The sequence below is a fragment of the Schistocerca piceifrons genome, chromosome 4, assembly GCF_021461385.2.
Source record: "Schistocerca piceifrons isolate TAMUIC-IGC-003096 chromosome 4, iqSchPice1.1, whole genome shotgun sequence".
Classification (NCBI taxonomy): Eukaryota; Metazoa; Arthropoda; class Insecta; order Orthoptera; family Acrididae; genus Schistocerca; species Schistocerca piceifrons.
Window position 1 is genome coordinate 35,374,556 of NC_060141.1, and position 19,753 is coordinate 35,394,308.

Below are 19,753 nucleotides of genomic sequence, written 5' to 3' on the forward strand. Positions count from 1 at the left end.
ACTGCTTGAAAACGAGCGAAGCGACATCACTCCTATCATTAAAATTTATTTTCATCCATTCATTAAGTCATCCATTGCATTCCACAGAGCCCATGAAGAAAGTGAACCTTTAGGACGTGTAACGAGTGAAGATATATACGAGGACCACTTTTTCCGAGATATCACTTTTCGCGAAATTAAAAACACAGTGGAATCCGAAACGGTTTTATTAGCAACGTTCAGGTACACCTTGCAGATATGTCTCTACACAGTCGCGTCTCTGATTTAGATATTTGTCGTAGCCTTCTACCAAATTTCCAATACCGCTGTCAATTCTCTGCGCTGGTTTACACATAGTTGTCTGTGCCTTAATGCTGTCCTCATAGCCAGTGGTTCGTGTGAGCAAAGGTATGACAATCATAGGGAGCCAGGTCTTGGCTGTATGGTGGATATGAAACACTACCCATCGAGATCGCACAGACTGTGTCGCCTGGCTACCAAGAGCTGTTGCATAACAATTTGATTCACAGTTCCAGTTATATGGCTCCCTCCGTGTATAACGATTATACGACTATGACGTGTGGGGCCTGAAGATGACATCAGTGTAATGCCGAAACTGGTAGCACATAAGAAGTTCATAAAATAAATTCCTACAATGCATACGGCTGTTGGTAAATTATTGCATCAAGAGATACATGCCAGCAGTCGCCCCACGGTCCATAATGGATCAACGAATATTTTCAAGTTGTAGTTGCCTTTCTAGAGCAGAAACCAAAAGATAGATATAATATTATACTTCTCGGGCCTCACCTTGCATTCCAGATTGACGGCGCCCTCTTCGGATAATATGGCCCTCAGACATTCGAGGAAGCGCGGCTTCTTGTAGTGTTTCGGAATTACCAGCTTCAGGAAACAGGATGTTACGCTGTGCCCGAAGTCGTTCGATGCAACGCACTTCCACTCAGCCTGGAACAGGAAAGAAGTTTGAAAGAAACAGCACACTTAAGTCTCTAAATTTCGATCAACAGTTCACAGTTGAGTCCTGCAGCTCTATGAATACACCTACGATATGTTAAGAGCTATATGCCTGTCCACTGAGTTAATAAGCAACTGTCACCTGAGTCAGTATTGTTCAAAAATGGCTCTGAGCACTATGGGACTTAACTTCTCAGATCATCAGTCCCCTAGAACTACTTAAACCTAACTAACCTAAGGATGTCACACACATCCATGCCCGAGGCAGGATTCGAACTGCTGTAGCGTCTGGAACCGCTCGGCCATATCGGCCGGCTCAATATTGTTGCTCAGCTGTTTACGGCATTCAGGTTGAGTATCATACATTCACTAATTGATTTGGGGAGGGGTCTAGACAGCGAGGTCATCGGTCCCACCTGATTAGGGAAGGACGGGCAAGGAAGTCGACCGTGCCCTTTCAAAGGAACCATCCCGGAATTTGACTGAAGCGATTTAGGGAAATCATGAATAACCCAAATCACGGTGGACCGACGCGGGTTTGAACCGTCGTCCTCCCGAACGTGAGTCCAGTGTGCTAGCCATTGCGCCACCTCGATCCGTACATTCGCTAAGACTGTTTCATAGATACTGCCTTTGTAAGACAAAAGATCAATATTTCAATGCGTAGTTAAGTCACAGGTGACAGTAGGCCTATTTGAATTTATTTAAGATTATCTTTTCTCTTATAGCGAATTTAAAAGACTCGCTGAGTTAACTATAACTTTTATTTACTTCTTTTCCTTGCATCAAAAACCATTCTTAAAAAATAAACAGAATACTTTTAGGAAATGCACTGCCAAATTAAAGTGAAAAGTGAACGAAAAATAGCAATAACGGCATAAGGGATGTATAGGTCTACAGCATATTTTAGAGAAAGAGTCTTTTGAGTTTACATTCTAGAATCCTTGTACAACAGCTCTACATATCAAAAAAGTGACAAATTTGTAAAATGTTGTTCGGTGGAGCGAAAAGATAGATGATAAACTCAACGGGCGTCTAAACAGCGCCTGACATTATACCGTGGCTTGAGACCCGATGATACACACAGTGAAGGAACTGATGGAGACTGATGCTGGCGTTTCATAAGAAGCGGCTTCTGACATCGCGTTGATCTCTACCTGACTTAGAGTAATAGGCAAACATAATTTGTGTACCTACCCTCATACCTTTGATCTTGAAAATAGGGACCGAAGCGGGCAATGAGAGCGTGTATGAACTAGCTCAGCAATAGTCTAAGAAGGCTTCCACTTTTAAGATAAGAATGAAGACCGAAGGATGGAACAGAGGTACGCAAGGAAAGAAGTCTACAATTCAAAGCAAATACAAAAAATTATATACTAGTAATATAATCTGCAGACGTCTGGCATGGGAAAGTTTTGAACGCTCGGTTCCGCAAGGTCCTTGACATACAATAAGAAAAAAAATTGTAGAGGGGCGAATTTGCGGTTTTACCTTTTAAACTATGGACACGCTTCACTCTAGAAAAATTTTGAAAACAACTTATAACATCGTTATAAGTGATTCGAATGCATGAAGACTATGTTGATGGAAAGTAGGAAGGAGACATACGCAACAGAAAGTTTCGAAGATATCAGCAAACAGAATAGCGTGACATAGAACTTATAAAGTGATCACAAAAGATCCTACAACGCTTCAGAGATCCGATGCTTACACGACACGACATGTGTCAGGAGCCCAAGACTCTGCTTAAATGTCATTGCGAAAGATGCAGCAACGCTAAAGTGACTCCTTTGCCAAACCAGCCTTCTTCTAGGTTTTGAACGTTTTCTGTTTCTGCTCACAACACTCTAGATACACTTGGTTTACAGCAGATATCCGAAACTATTCTAAAATACAAACGAATCTACCCCTAAAATATGTGGACATTCTTCAGCTGCGGGGTGTTCTTATTCTTTTATCATCGACATCAACATCAGAATCATGGAACTGCCGAGTGGAACATTTCAACATGGCGCAGGGTGAACTCCATCTGCATATGCTGTTGCATGAAAGTCAATACGGAGAAGGAGAGAGGCCAGTAAATGCTTGGCGAAAACCATGAAATTTTTGTCCATGTCGCGTTTTGTTGTCGTTCTCCAACACCTGCCTGCCCGTCCAGGTTGCCAATGGACGGTGACTGGTGGAAACTGACTGCTTTGTCCGCAACACTGTGTCTACTCAGCACTAAAGCGACGGTTAGGCTGCTCCTTTATTAAGATTTTGCCTCCATCAGTTAACTTTGAAGGAGGGGATCGTTGCAGCCTACCACATTTGTAGACGCTTTGAAAGGACGGTGGTCACTGTGGCTAACCACACATTTTTCTCAGTTTACCGCTGAGGGGCTGTAGTTCTCTCAACTAACCAACTAAGTACTGTTGACTAAAGTTTCAGTAGATGGTAGGAGAATCACAGTGCAGCACTTCTTCCGCGTATTTGTGACACGAGCAGATGTTTCATGGATTGTTGGTGTTGTTTGTGGAAGTGTCGTGCATTCCTGTTCAAAATGGGTGAAATGGCTCTGAGCACTATGGGACTTAACTTCTGAGGTCATCAGTTGCCTAGAACTTAGAACTAATTAAACCTAACTAACCTAAGGACATCACACACATCCATGCCCGAGGCAGGATTCGAACCTGCGACCGTAGCGGTCGCTCGGCTCCAGACTGTAGCGCCTAGAACCGCACGGCCAATCCGGCCGGCTGCATTTCTGTCTGTATCTCTTCTTTATACGCCAATTTTTGGTAAGTAATTGTCTACATTTATGTGCTGTCCTTCCATAAATCTCCAAGTAATATTACTTTTTATTCGAATAGAATTTTGCATACTTCACAGACGAATTTCTGTCTGGTTAGTGGCGCTAACCACCGCCCTTCTTCTCCATCCAGTGAGTTTCTCCAAAAAAGAATGACAGAGGAAATCGAATATTAGTTTATGAAATTCCTTCTATTGACGACAGTGTTGACAACGATGAAAGTGATGACAATGACCCGGCATTCTGTACAGATTGTGAAAGTTCTAAACGTGTTTACAGTTGTGTGTCGAGCATTAGTGATTCTGAGGATAACAGCGAACGTGATGAAACAAGTGAAACCAATGCGGTGCCACTCGCAATTCCATCAACAAGTCACTGGAGCCGAAAAACAAATGTTGACCAAGTTCCATTATCTGCTGGAGAAGATAGCGTGAACAAACTGAACCTAAAGCCTGTTGCATTATGTTACAAGTTTTTGTTGAAATATTTGTAAACCGCGTAGTGTTTCAAACCATTTTGTACGCAACACAGACAGGCAAATTTTTCGTCCGCGGCAACGAATATGAAATATTAACTTTTATCGGAATAAATCTTTATATGAGAATCACTAAAAAACCTAGCTGCAGAGATAACGGCAGCACTGATACAGACCTTTGTGGAAGTCATATATCGAAGCTAACACCATTAAAAGGACAGAAAGAGTCATATTATGACGAACTACACAAACTACGTACGTCACTATTTGTAGATCATTTGAACACGAAATTTTAAGATTGCTATACAAAACATCACAATCTACCTGTTGACGAAGCAATAGTTAAATTGAAAGGCAGATCATCTAGCAAACAGTACGTGAGAGACAAACGTATAAAGAGAGGGTAAAAAGTGTGGATGTTATGTGATGAATCATCATACAACTAGAAATTTTATATTTATATAAGAAGAGTTTCACAGTCACCCGTAGTAGCTTTAGGACTGAATGTGGTTTTAAACTGAACCAGTGACCGTCATGGAAGAAATCATTATTTATATGGAAAATTATTTTATATCGTATGATTTGTTCTAGAACCTAAAGTCCAGTGATCTGTACGCTTGTGAAACAATAAATCCCAGAAGGAAAAACATGCCAAAACGCAAGGAGGAAAAGGAACTTGAGAGAAGGGAATTCAGTTACAAAATAAGAAATAATAAAGTAGATATCTATAGATAGGATAACAGGATAGTCAATGTGATTTCTATATGTCATATACCATCAGAAATGTCCACAGTAAGTCGAAGGATGAATGATCGAACAATAACGAATATCACTTGCCCTCTCATGTTGAATGAATACTATTCCTGGATGGACTATGTGGATAATTTTGATCGACTGAAGTCAGACTGTGCTACAGACAGAAGAAGCAATAAATGATGGATGAGACTGTCCTTTCACTTAGTAGACTGCTGAGTAACAAATGTATTCATTATGCACAAGGAGACTGAAATGGAACAGTTCTCCAATAATGACTTTTGTCGAGAGGTGTACAAAAGTTTGTTGGCTTCAAAAATAGTTTCAGAGGCTGCTGCTTCATCCTCTGTATATAAAAAGAAATTATCTCAGATCAGGGCACGCAAGGCATACGCAGAAGAAAGTACTTGCCACGAAAGTAGTAAACCTCAGTCCATTCGCAGATAATCTAGAAGATGTGCAATATGCAGTTCAAGAAAAACCATAGTCAGAACAGTGTGGATGTGTTCAGTGAGCAAAGTAGCTTTGTGCCTCACAGAGGCAAGAACTGTTTCAAGAGATACCACGAAAATTAAAAGAAAGGTACACCAAAGTTGAACCACCAACTATCAAACTTGCATATTGTAATGGGGTGATGATTAGCTGCGGTGACCACATTTAATGCTAACATTTTGTTGTTGTTAAGGTGAATATTTACAAACCTATTGTAGAAAACATATCACCATAATAAAACTGAAGTGTTCCAAGTGGATCAAATCTGAAGTATGTAAATTATTGTTCATGGCCCTTTGGGGTAAATTCTTATGGCATTTCGCTGCCGCTCAAACAGTTAAGACTAGCTGCTGGCAGAATTGAAACTGTGAGGGCGGGTCGTGAGTCGAGCTGGGGTAGCACAGTCGGTAAAGCAAGTGACACCGAAAAGTAAAGGTCCCGAGTTCGAGTCTCTTTCCGGTACAAAGTTTTAATCTTACAGTAAGTTTCATAAGAATATAATGATTGAAAATATTGTTTTTATAAACGTTTACTAGTGGCATGCTGTGCAGGAGTAACTAAATGTTAAAAAAGCTTTGGCGTTTATCGAGACTGCGTCCAAATTGTCGGAGGAAGCTGCCATACCTGGTCGACGATCTCGAGTCGCTTGACATCGAGGTTGACGGTGCCCAGCGTCTCCATAATGATCTCGTATCGGTCGGAATCCGCCACCAGGTCGTCGTCGCGGTACCACGTGACCACTGGCTCCGGGGATACAGTGACTGCAACAAAATAACCGTGAATGTTACTTTCAAGTTTCTTGCAGCCTCTACACTTACTTGTGAGTGTTGTCTGCTCATCATTAGCATAGTTTCCGAGCTTGTGATAGTGAAAACTATGACACCTGAAATAAGCAGGAGTATGCGCGATCAAAATCGTTAAATTTAGAGAGCTACGTTAAAGTTCTACGGTTGATTAGCGACATCTGTACAGATATGTTGGACGTGGATGGTGTAAAGGACGACAGAGAAGCATTATACGAATTATACGCTAGCGTACTGTGAGTGTTGCAAGAAAGATAAATAGCTCTTGTTAATCCAAAAGGCACCATACGGCCAAATTACGGAGATTAAAGGAAGACACTGAAGAAGCCTTCTCGAAAAGCATGCAGATTCATAAACAACGGTTATATGCTGACAAATTCTTCGTTCTAAAGGTAGCGTAAATGGAACATGTGACGTTGGGACAACTTAAAGGGGAAAGATAGAAACCATAAATGACTATTATTAATAAAAACACAGAAGTTCTATCGATAATGAATGAAGCGTTTCTACCGAAACCTGCTATAATCAAGAGTGTAAGGCTACGGGAAATGCCCTTCCTTCAACAACGGATGATTGGAAGGACAGTTTAATCCAGTCTGTGTTATTGTGGGTGATCAGGTGACCCATAAAAGAGTGGAATGTGTCTGCACATTCATTCGCAAACATATCACGCAATTATACTTTGTCAGCGTATGGAGATCGTGTTCGAAGAAGTTACAACTTTAAGTACAGACAAATTGGAATTTTCGCCACTCACTTGATAGCAATGTCAATACAGTCGACACAGTTTCATAGGCAGACCAGCGCTCCAATAAAAGTCATTACGGCGTGGGGAGGTGAATCTACTCGAATTAATAGAGCTGATGGCAGACATTGATTTGGGGACGAAATAACCTGACAGTCTGTGGGTACATAAACTTTCAACGCATGCAACTGTATCTTCCAAAAATTTCTCGCTATCTCCCCAAACGTGGTAAAATTTCCAGATCGAAGCCAACACCAAAAGCAGACGCCATCAATAAAATTAAAGACATCCTACTACGTTTATCAAATTATTAATAATGAAGAAAGTAATATGGATAACTATCTGCTCTTCGGCCATGTTGTTTAGTCTTCAGTCAGAAGACTGTTTTGAGACAACTCTGCACCTTAGTCTATCCTGTGTAAGCCTTTTCTTCTCTGCATGAGTGCTGAAACCTAAATCTGTTTGAAAGTACTTGCTGTGGTCAAACCTTCGTCTCCGTCTATAATTTTAACCTCCCCCCCCCCCAATTTAATTTTTTTTCCCGATTCGATTCAGTGCTGCCTCATTAGCTATCCGATATACACATCTGATCCTCAGGATTATTTTGTAGCTCCACATTCCATTATTAGTTTGTTACATGTTCCACAGTTAATTTGAACTATTTCTTTATCGTAATTATGTAGAACGAGTCAGTTTACAGGATATTTATACGTTGACTGATACATAGTGTTACTACTAATGAGTACGTTACTTTACTCACGCAACTACATTTAAAAACAAGTCTTTTTTCAGGCTGCCAGTTTTTAAACAGAAATTAGTCCATGGAATACAAAGAGTTGCCCCGTAGAAATGATTTTAGGTCAGATTTAAAACTTGCGTCGCTACCTACTGTCAGATACTTTATGGTATCTGGAATATCATCAAAACCTCTTGTTGTAGAGTATTGAACTCATTTATAAGCCACTGGCAGCATTAGTAATGGGTAATAAACGACATATTTTCCTCTAGCTATGAAGGTATGGACATCACTGTTTCTCAAATTGTCATGGCTTACTTATGACGAACTTCATTAGCGAATAACCTGCATTGTGATGGTGTCTACATGGCGAATTCAGTTGAACATCACATGTTATGGTTATTGTTCGCTTGTGTGCAATCGCTGCTTTCTTTCTAATTAGTGGTTATCCCAAAAAATTATTCCTTAAGAAATTCTTGAATAGAAATATAAAAAATATAACAGGAAGTTGAACTTAATTGTTTGGCAAGCTCAATAATTTAAGCCTTTCTTATCAACTTTGTTTCGAAAAGGTTTAACAGCTGCGTATATTAATTTCTCTGGGAAAATTCCTTTTGTCTATGATGATTAACATGTGGGATATTACCTGTTAAGTTACAACAACTTTTCCATCAACCATATGAGCCTCTCTTTTTTAGAATTTTCGTAATTCCAGTAATTTCAGTTCAATTATTTGTCAATATTTACATCCAAAAATTGGAGCATTCTACCATATTTACTGACTTCTGTTCACGTGCTACATCCGTTGTTGGTATAACTCTTTTAGTCGTACAGAACTAAATGTAGTGTATTTTCTCAAAAAGGGAGAGGCCATTTTCAGAGACCACTTAATCGTTCTTTGAATATTATGATTAACAATCTCTTCTGCAGCTTTCTCCCTAATGGGCTTTATTATAACAAGTGCCAATCTGCTTACTAAATGTTAAGTGTAAGGTTATTCACAAATATAAGGAATAGGAGGGGATTCAAAATTGAACAGTCGTGGGACTCTCCTTGTGATTTTTTTACCAGTCTCTAAAATCTTCTAACCTTCCAACATTGTTTGAACTATCTGGCACAATTTTTTGTATTCTGTTTGTTATGATTCAAACTAGTTGTGTGTAAAGCCATCAGTCGCATAAAGCATGAATTTTTCTAAGGTTGTAACATGATTTCCACAATCAAAGGCCCTAGAAGGATCACAAAACATGTCAAATTGAGATGTTTTATTATTTTAGGCTTGTAATATTTGATGAGTGAATGTATCAGTAGAATTTGATTAACCCTTCTGGAATCCAGACTGAGCGATTCTGAGTAAATTGTTTCTATGTAAATGTGAGAATACTGTTGAGTTAATTAATTTTTGAAATATTTTGGAAAAAGACGTCTGTAAGGAGAATGGACGATGCTCATTTAAGCCTTTCTTATCAACTTTGTTTCGAAAAGGTTTAACAGCTGCGTATATTAATTTCTCTGGGAAAATTCCCCTTGTCTATGATGATTAACATGTGGGATATTACCTTTTAAGTTACAATAACTTTTCCATCAACCATATGAGCCTCTCTTTTTTAGAATTTTCGTAATTCCAGTAATTTCAGTCAAGGATGTGGATGGTACTTCTGCTTGAGTAAAGCCATGTGGAATGCTATTTCTAATATATTCTCTTGCAACTTCAAATGAGCCATTTGATCTACTGCTGCTGCTACACATCTTAACCTATAATGCATTTATACAAATATTTCTATTCTTCTTACATGAGATTTTTAATTTCCTTAGTTATGCATGGCTTAATTTTTTTATGGATTTCTGGCTAACGTTTTAGGAAAGCTTCTTCCAAATATTGATTTACTATGGAATAATTTGAATTTGAGATTAGTATATCTTTCTATGTATACCTCATCCCATGCCACCTCTTTTAGCTGACTCTTAAAACACTGTTCTGACTAATAAGCCTTAGTGCTGTGTATGAACTTGCTCGAGAGCCGGAAGGTGGTATATTGTGTATTCCCATCTGTTATGGAAGAACATCCGATAGTCTGTTAACAAATGGGTACACATTAATTGTTTCCATCTGAGCACTGCCTATACAAATTTTATCAATCCATGTCCTACAACGTATCTTGCTGCACACGAGTTGGAAAACTGATTACTGAAATTAGATTGAAGGGCTGAAATAAACTTGCCTGAAACTTTCATCATCTACGTGACACGTCCGTTACACGGCTACATGTCAGACAAATGCCTCTAGGAAAGAGTTACTAGCTCTTAAATTTATATGAAACGATAACAAATTTCTCTTACTCATAAAGGCTCAAATGTTCAAACGTTCAATTGTGTGTGAATTCTTAAGGATCATACTGCTGAGGTCATCGGTCCCTAGTGTTATGCACTACTTAAACTAACTTAAACTACCTTTTGCCAAGAACAAAACACACACCCATGCCCGAGGGAGAACTCGAATCTCGTGTGGGAGGGGCCGCGCAATCCGTGACATGAGGCCCAAGAAAGGCTATTTTTTCTGTTGCAAGTCTGCGTTTTATATCCTCTCTACTTCCTGCGTCGACAGTCATTTTAGTTCTCCAACTGCAAAACTCATCTACTACTACTAGTATCTCATTTCTCAACCTAATTACCTAAGCATCTACTGAATTAATTCGATTAAATTTCGTTGCCCTTGTTTTACTTTTGTTGGTATTTGTCTTCAGGTGTTTAATACAATAAATTGATAAATAAAAACATTAAAAGATGCTAAAAGGTAAGATTTCTTAAGGATAAGACTGATGCTGATAATGTTGTTATGCTGCAGAAGATGCTGGTATAGGAGATGTGATCAATTATTCAAAATGACTGTCACAATCGCATTATTTATTTTGTCGCCAACTGGTTTCAACCCGCAATGAGGGTCATAGTTACCAACCGTGCACAGGCAGGGTGACGACTCCAGTGAGCGACCAAATGGTGTAAATTGCACTGAAGATGATCCCACCGCGGGTTGAAACCGGTTGACCACAAAATAAATATTGCGATTTTCACTGTCATTTTGAATAATTGATTATAAGTAAACCAATCGCTGTTATCTCCATACAACCATGTTGTCTAAAAGAAATAGGAGCTGTGGTTCTAATGGAGATAGTCTCTATCTGGGACTAGATGGCCAGCTCAAAGAGGCGTTGCGGTGGAGCCAGACTTTGTGAAGGCAATTGCAAATGGTATTTTAGTTGGAAACAGATGAAGGGGTGTGGAGTGAAAACAAATTTCCGTGTCATTATTGCGAGATTAAGGGTAGTGGAAAAGGATTAGGTTATGTTTTTGGTAGGATATGGAGATGCTGCGTGGGAATAGACAGCAGTGAAATCAAACAATGGTATCCATATGGGATGAAGTAAAGTGGGAGTTGTTCTCGGGGCATTCAGGTGGAGTGTGGACAGGCAGCCAGTGCGGTCTGCCAGAGGAGAGTTGCGGAGCAGTGCGCGGCGGCGGGCACCTTGGACGGTGAAGCGGAAGGGCTCGTCGATGCGCGCCTCGCAGCTCTTGAGGCCGCGGATGAAGCGCGGCGCCTGGTTGTGCGACAGCAGCGCCAGCCGCTCCTCGTCGCTCAGCTGGCTCTGGATGTCCTCCACCGTCAGCTCGGCCGTGCTCGTCGCCTCGCCCATGCAGTTGCGCGCGATGCACGAGTAGGAGCCTGCAACGGGCAGGGGCAGGCGTGAGGCTCTGGTCGACAGCGGCATTCGTCTCTAAAGTAAACCTACAGATAAGATTCTCCTGCTCACAACACAAACTTTTTTCAGTACAAGTTCCACAGCTACAATTTTATCCTAATACTTTACTTTATTGGTGAGCTGTGGTAAAAATTGCTGTTTTGAAGAGCGCGCCGCAGCGCGTAGTGTGAAGCAGTCGCCCTTCGATTCTGGCGGTGGCGGCGCCGTGCCAATCGCAGCTTTCGTGCCTCCCTCTGGCGGGAAAGGGAGAAGGTAGCCTGTTCACGTGCATTTAAGGGGCGCTATGAGCTCGCTAGGCTCCCCGCCCCCTGCCACGTCTTCACTGTTGTGTCCCCCCCTACCCTCCATCCCTACACCCTTCATCTCCTGTCCCAAGGTGGCTTCCATCAACTACCCCTCCCCGATGATGCCCTCTCTCGCTCCATTTATCCCTCCTATCAACTCTGATCCTCACTCCCCCTCCTTTCCTCTGTCCTTTTCCTGGGATCCCTCTCCCCTTCCTTCCATCCTCTTTTTTCCCCACCTCCCCTGTCTCTGCCCCCTTCTATGCCCCGAGTCCTTCTGCATTTCCCTCCTCTGCCTTTTCTCATTCCCTCTCGCGTCTACCCTGCCCCTCTCCCCCCTTATGAGTCCTCTCCCTCCATGGTTTCCCCCCCCCTCTTCTCCTTGTTTTTCCCCCTCCTCCAAGTCCTCCCCCACCCCCACCCATCTGCCCTTGGCTTGGGAGTGTCATCTTTGTGCCGCCATTTTCGTGCAGTGTTTTACAGTGATTGTTTTACAGTGAGTGTTCCGTGTTGTGTGTCTTTTGGGAAGCGTTGCGAATGGCCATCATACTGTCGCTGGGTGTGATTTTTTATCTCTTGCGAACAGAAACCAGACTGTCACCATGATTTATTTTAATTGTGTGTCTACTATGTTACTTGTCTGATTCCTGTGTATTTTATTAACATTGCCAACCCCTTTGCTTTCTGTTTTGACTTTCCGCATTTTTCCGCCATTTTACACTTTAAGTCACCGTTTTATCGCTTGTTTTTCTTGTTTCTTTTCTTCTTCCGTTTTTAAAAATGTCTGTAGGCTGTAGAGCAGCGTACTAAGCTGCTGCCGGCCCGCCCGCTTCGGGGGGAATTGAGAATCAATAAAGGAAAAAAAAAAACTCGCTAGACGGCGAGTCGAGTCAGCTGGTCAGCCGCGTCAACGTGGGGCAGTCAGTGTCTGTCTGTCGTCCGGAGTGCTAGTATCTGATAGGCCGCCAGTCTGCTCGAGTTTGTTCAGCAAATGGTCATTGGCAGTTGGATCGATCGGTTGGTCGGTCGCGCATTCGGACATAAGATGACTTGTCCGTCTTGAGCGTCGGCGCATGTGAGGTCGCCACGTGAGTCCAGTGGGCCGCGCCGTTTAGTGAGAGGTAGTGGCTTCGCGGTCGACACGAGAGCAACAGGAGCCAACCCACGACATCGATCCGGCCGGTGGGAGCTGCGACGCCGTGAGACGGGAGATCGGCGCGCCTTCCTGCGTCCGCTGAAGCGGCTGGCAGCGGACGGTTCGGGACAGCGTTTTCTCATTCCCTCTCGCGTCTACCCCAGCTTGCTCGTCTGTCTCCCGTCCGCATTTGTTAGGCAATTAGTGTCTGTCGGTCTGGCGTACGTTAATAGCTGCCTCTGTCATGTTTGTCGGATTCGGTGTTAATGAATTTATTCCTTGAAGTGTAACGGCCGAATTTCTGCAATATGTTTTTGTCTTGCCTATCATCTTGAGAGGCGGTATATGTGTAATGTAGAGCATGTTTGTACATTTTATGTAAGACTGCATATCATGGGTTTTTATTTAAATGGTCACTTTAGTATATAAAGTCGCCACCCTTCCACCGTAAGAGGTTTTTTTTTAATCACGTTGCACCTTCCGTGGCAAGTTAATTTTTTTAATGTTAGTGTTTTGTACAATTTCCATCCCTGCTACCGGGTGCATAGTTTATGTGCTTGTGTGAGCTGTTAAAAATTTTAGTTTAAAGTAATCTGGTGTGTTGCAGATTTGCACGAGTGTAGTCTTTCAGAGATTGTTGTGAGCGGTCGTGACTACGGCCGTGTCAAAAGGGAGCGGCAAGATGCTCAGCCCGAAAGCTCATACTGTCAATATTTGTTCTCTCTGTCTCTGAATAATTGGTAACTTGTTATTTAGAGGGTGCTTTCTGATTTTAAATGTTTCTAAAAAAAAGGGCTTTTAGGAACAAAATTTCCATTTGTTGAAAGAAATTTAATTTGTTTTCATCACTTACCCACTGGCAACTACTTCCACGCTTTATTAAGAAAAGGTTTTGAAGGTAAATTCACGGTTCAGTTGGCACTCCGCTCTTTTCGAGTAGTATGGGGGTCGCCCACGATTCTCAAGCGCTCCTCGTGTGGCACATTTATTGTTACGGCGTGAAGCCAGGGCCGGCACGCCAGTCGGGAACGACAGATAAGAGAAGGCTGTGAGAAGAGGTCAGCCACGCTGACCGACCTCCCTCCAGGACGACAACCGTATGTGAAGAGGACATACGCGCCGCGCCCGACTGGTGGCAGCCCACGTCGACAGCAGCTTCAACGTCAGCCACTTCATTAGCCGACGCATCGTAGCCTCTTCACTAGCAGTCTCTCCGTAGCTGAGTTATAGATCAGCAGTCACTGCAGTTCAGTTGACAGACTTTTGTTAGAAGCGGTCGCTAGGACCAGAAGCGTTACTCGTGTTTGTCCGTTCTGAAGGAAACTGATTATTTTGTATGTGGCCGTTTGCTTGCGACACATCTGTGAAACTGCACTTTTGGATGATCATCTATAAAGGACTACAAAAATTCTCAGATCAAAGTGAATTATTTGTACTTGTCTTGTTGTAATAAAACTCTTTAATGCGAGTTGTTTGATTGTTTGTCTAGCGAACCGAGTATTCAGGATTCCTAGACACATCATTTATAATAATTCTGTCCATTACTTCCGAAGGCTGCATTTATTTACGGACCTGTAGCTGATAAAGTACCTATTTTCTATTTGCTAGTACGAGTTCCACAACTAAAAGTTATTGTTTTATGTAATACAAATAAATAAAAATTTTTGTCAGATACGGGCACGCAAGTAAAATTCTCCTTCGAAAATAACGGGGAAGATCGTCAAAAATGTGCTACACCAGAAGTGCTTCAAGATGGGGCTCCCACCCCAAAAATAGTCGCCAAGAACGAAACAGAAACAAATAAAATAAAAGCTGTGAATTGGAATTGTTATTAAAAAAAGAAAAACGCTTTCATTGGCTATGCAGCCTCAAATATATTTGCCCGTTGTAATTAATGAAAGAGATCGCGACAAATATAAATTACATTTTAAGCAGGTAAAATACGAGTGGAAGTCTATGCTCTCCACGACGCAGCATCAATAAAAGATAATAAAACTGCACCCGCTTACGTATTCTCTTCTGGGCGTCTCACGTAAAACAAAAACCAAGTTTCTCAAAAATAAAATTTCCTCCTTTGGTACAAATAACTCAGTTACACTGTCCTCTTGGTAAACTAATTTTATGTGTGGTCTCCAGATTTGTATTTTAAGGAGCTCTTTCCAAAACGCTATGTGACACGTTGTTTTCGTGATAGTTAATAGCTCCTAGGGCTCAGAGTTAGTAATCCAGACGACAGTAATTCCATCGCAAGGTGTTATACTTTAGGTAACTTTTGTGCTATTTCTAGTACCCAGTCACGTTTTTGTTGAGTGGCGCTCAGGACACTGCACCTCTGCGTCTAGTTCTTGTATTTGTTGAAACTGACTTCATTTCCAACAATTACTTTGTACAACAGCTTTTCTGCTTCGCGCTTTGTCTGTTAGTGTATTACAGTTACCACGTCTACAAATTCTGTTTGCGTTAACTAGCTTACAACTTCTCTCAGACTGTACACCGTTGTCCCTCAAGTGAACTATATGGATCACACATTTCTGAAATATGACAATTAAATCAAGACCCTAATCTGTCTACAGGCGTTGATATACATCAAGGGGGACACTTGAAAAGTGTTCCCCGAACGGAACTCGAAGCCCGGATCGCCTGCTTACATGGCAGACGCTCTATCCATCTGAGCCACCGAGGGCACAGAGGATAGTGCGACTGCAGGGATTTATCCCTTGCGCGCTCCCCGTGAGACCCACATTCCCAACTTAATGTCCACACACTACATTCGTAGTGCCCCTGCCCATTACACTCATTACTTGCGGCAGACAATCTTACCGAGTCCCGTAAGAGTTCGGGCAATAAGTGTCCATCCAGCACAGAAGAAGAAGGTCAATGGCCGGTCAGCCTTAACTATATCTTCATATATTTCTGAAATATCGACTTGTTCCTGTTTCCAGAGCAGATGTTTACTCTTTCAAGTATCATGTCGACGTTTGTTGACTTTCCATGTCTGATATAGTATGTAGCACGCTAAAAAGTTTCATAAACAACTGCAATTTTAGATTCTATACTGTGCAGCGCCGTGTCTCTTTCGTCATTCTCTCTCGTCAATACATAGGACTTTTATTTTTCAGTGGTGCTCTAACTCGAACAAGGTTGCCTTCTTAGCATAAGTACTGGTATATCTTAAATTGTAACTTAAAATGTATTCAAGTTATTGACAACGTGTTTCTGTTCATAGACTTAAACATATGACGTAAAGATATACTTGTTAATGAGTTACAAGTGATATTATGCCTTTGTCCTTATTTATGCTTTTAGCGTCACCATATATACTCCACAAGCCACTGTACAGCGCATGGCGGAGAGTATTTCGTACCAATATTATTGATTTTCTTTCCTATCCCATTGGCATACCGATCAACACAAAGATAATTGTGTGTATGCCTCTGTACATGCACCAGTGTTTCTTATCGCATTGTCATGATGACTACATAGTCCATAAATTTACCCAGCAGTGTTTCGCAAGAATAATATCGTCTTTGTTCCAAGGGTTTCAATGGAAGTTCCCTGAATATTTCTGTTAAATTTTCGTGTGTGCTGTAACGACTTCTATCAACGCCTCTCCGAATTCGTTCACTGTCTGCTGTGATGCCTACTTGATGAGGTCTACAAACACTGCAACATTACCCTAGACTTGGTCGCACTAGCGTCTTCTATGTGATTTCCTTTACAGGTGCATTGCATTTTCCCAGAGCCCTCCAATGAATCTAAGCAGATCCTCTTCAAGAAGTATTAATCAATCAAATTTTTCTGTACGCTTTTTACTCTCCATTTTCAACACTACTCTAAATCAGTGTTTTTTTTTTTTCTACTAGTATTTCAGGGTCCGTGTAGTTGTTAATACAACTCTACTCGTGAATTAATAAGATACCAACTCCGATTACATAAACGGGCTGCGTTAGAAACGTATATTGTGCCTACAGACTCATGAGGCTACTGATATGTGGTGACATGTTTCCACTAATTGTTTGCATCCAGATTATAACTGCGTAGCTTCCAGCTGAACTAAAGACGTAAAAGGATTAAGCGTGTGATCCGGACGTTCTCTGGACTGTTGGAGTCGACTCTACAAACTGCTGCTTCCACATCGCCAGCACACGTCGCCTACGGACCTAGCGAGTTGGTGCCGGTGAGCTGGTAGACGTCGCCCGGCCGCAGCTCCTGGCCGTCCTTGAACCAGCGCAGCTGCGGCGTGGGGAAGCCCACCACCTTGCACTCGAACGACACCAGGCCCTCCTCTGTCAGCACCGCCTTCAGGCTCTCCAGGAACCGCGGCTTCCGGTAGTTCTTCGGGTCTGTCACAAACAGGGAAACAGTGTAACAGGTCCTCCTGTGAATAATAAACATTACATTATCTGCTACCATTATGTTATATCCATGGAATGTATTTAGCTGTGGACAAGTTTCTCGTAGGTAGATATTGACATACAACCGCTTCTCCGGGCTGTCAGCCTCAAAATGGTAAAGAGAAGGCAACTCCTCGTGTGTCTCTATGCAGGGTAACATAGCTATAACTTGGATTTTGTGGTGCAAGAAATGAACTGCAGTAGACTGTAAGTTATTTAGGGTGTAAATGGTAAACTTATCGTATAAGACCGCGTCCGTGCCCTTTTCAAACAACCATCCTCACATTTACATTCAGCAATTTATGGAAACGAGCAAAAGACTGAGTACGGATGCCAGGACTGAGATTCTAACCGCTGTCGCACCGAATGCGATGGTGAACCATGGTTGGCACTGCCTATGGCCGTAGCAAGGAAAGGTACGACAAATATATTACACGAGCGAAGAAAGCTTTCTTTAACGCAAGAGATCTGCCGGGATCAAACATCGCTACGAAAATGAGGATGGAGTTGCTAAAGATGTACCTCTGGAGCTCAGCAGTACGTAGCAGTGGGACACCTACATCACACGCTTCAGTGGAGTGACGTAGTTGACAGAATGGTGTCCATCACACCCCAGCGACAACAGCCGATATGACAAATAATACTGCATATTTTTACTTGAAAATTTTTATAACCTCTCAAAAGTTTGCTTTTTGGAGTTATGTGGGTCATACAACCACAAAATAAGATTAAATAATCGAAGTATCGGAAAAATGAAAAACATTACTTTTTTAAAATAATAACTTTTTTATGTTTTGATACAACTGACCAAAAATTTAACTGAGTATCCTAAACATATAGTACTACAAGACAAAATATATTACTGAACTGTCTACAGAATATACATATTCTGGAAATTAAAATGGAGGAATATCGTGGAAAAATGGAAATTCTGTTATTATCAGTATAAACAAAGTTTATATTGCCCAAACGTAATATTCATACGATTTTGGTTAGAAAATCAAAGAAATATGTTCATAATAACGAAATGTAAGAATTTCAATCAAATTTACAAATATGTCCAGTTCGCAGATTATACGCCATTTAATTATTAGAATCAAATATTTTCTATCGCACAAAAAGTTAGACATGATAAAACGTAGTAGATTCACTTCACTCTTCACTCTGATGCCAAAATACACAAGTGCTTGAAGTAAACTGCGTTTAAATTTCATACCCCGACCTTATTGACACACTGGGATGAATGCAACCCCAGTCGATGGTGGACGGCTGCCGTAGACCGATTGAAGCTTCCACTGTGACGCATTCGGGAGGACGACGGTTCAATCCCGCGTTCGGCCATCCTGATTTAGGTTTTCCGTGATTTCCCTACATCGCTCCAGGCAAATGCCGGGATGGTTCCTTTCAAAGAGCACGGCCGACTTCCTTCCCCGTCCTTCCCTAATCCGATGAGACCGATGACCTAGCTGTTTGGGCTCTTCTCCCAAACAATCCAGTCCAATCCACTGTGACACTACTGGCTTTAAGGGTAGTGGTACTATCGAACGCATAACACATGGTGCCAAAGAACCGATTTTCTCTGGTTTACTTTGTCAAAATTAACAAAAAATGAGTTTTGGGTGCATTACACCAAAGTGTGTCAAACAAGGTTAAATAAAGTGTAGAAAAAACTGGTATTAATTTGAACTGTAATGCAAGAGAACAATATTAGAAATTAAATGGGCAGTTAAGGTGTGAAATGAAGAATTATTAAAAAAGGGAAACAATTCTGTAGAACACCTATACTGGAAGATGGGACAGGTCTACTATGGGATTTAGCAATAGATCATTCATTCATTCGTCGTGTTCTATGGACCCCATAAAGAAGGGGAACCTTCATGGATGTGGAATGAGTGAAACTATTAAAACACTATAGAAAGGTAATATTTCTATTGTATTAACAACACGCTGTTAGGGTCAATCGAGAAGCAACCAGCCTCAGACTGCAAAATGAACACCGCTGAAGGGATCGTGATGCTGTTATCTACGGCAGAAGGTGTGCTACATACAAGAGCGCTTGGGCACAAAGTAGCCCCTAGAGTGGCACGCCCACTGCACTCAGTCGTGCTGAAAACAGAACTGGAGGTTTCAAAAGAAGCACAAAGAGACGTAGTGCGTTTGCTAATTCACGGTAAGTGGCCGGTCTCTAGTAATGAGGGCATCCATCCGCTGGACAGTGATATCGGTAATGCAGTGTGGTTCTCCAGGTCTCTCCTCCAACCGCTTGTGGCACGCCTTACCCTGGTAACAGACATGCAGTGCTTCTCGTACAGTTGTGCTGTTATTTGACGAGTTTTCAAGCCTCACACTTATTCCATATACATACATATGCAATATAGTAAGACGTAAATACAGGAAAACAAGCGCACAACATAGATAAGAAGCGCACTTGAG

At 41.7% G+C, this 19,753-nt stretch overlaps 1 protein-coding gene across 1 annotated transcript in view; it reads right to left on the reverse strand.

Moving 5' to 3' along the window:
- The window catches only part of LOC124795573, a gene marked incomplete at its 3' end in the record, with an annotated part of 358,941 nt that overhangs the window by 177,003 nt on the left and 162,185 nt on the right, over positions 1 to 19,753 (reverse strand). Inside the window, exons 7-10 of the mRNA XM_047259645.1 lie at positions 17,087 to 17,269; positions 11,273 to 11,470; positions 6,090 to 6,226; positions 790 to 945 (exon numbers count right to left, since the gene is read on the reverse strand). Coding sequence (XP_047115601.1) covers positions 790 to 945; positions 6,090 to 6,226; positions 11,273 to 11,470; positions 17,087 to 17,269 — 674 coding nt within the window. The remainder of the gene's footprint in view (positions 1 to 789; positions 946 to 6,089; positions 6,227 to 11,272; positions 11,471 to 17,086; positions 17,270 to 19,753) is intronic.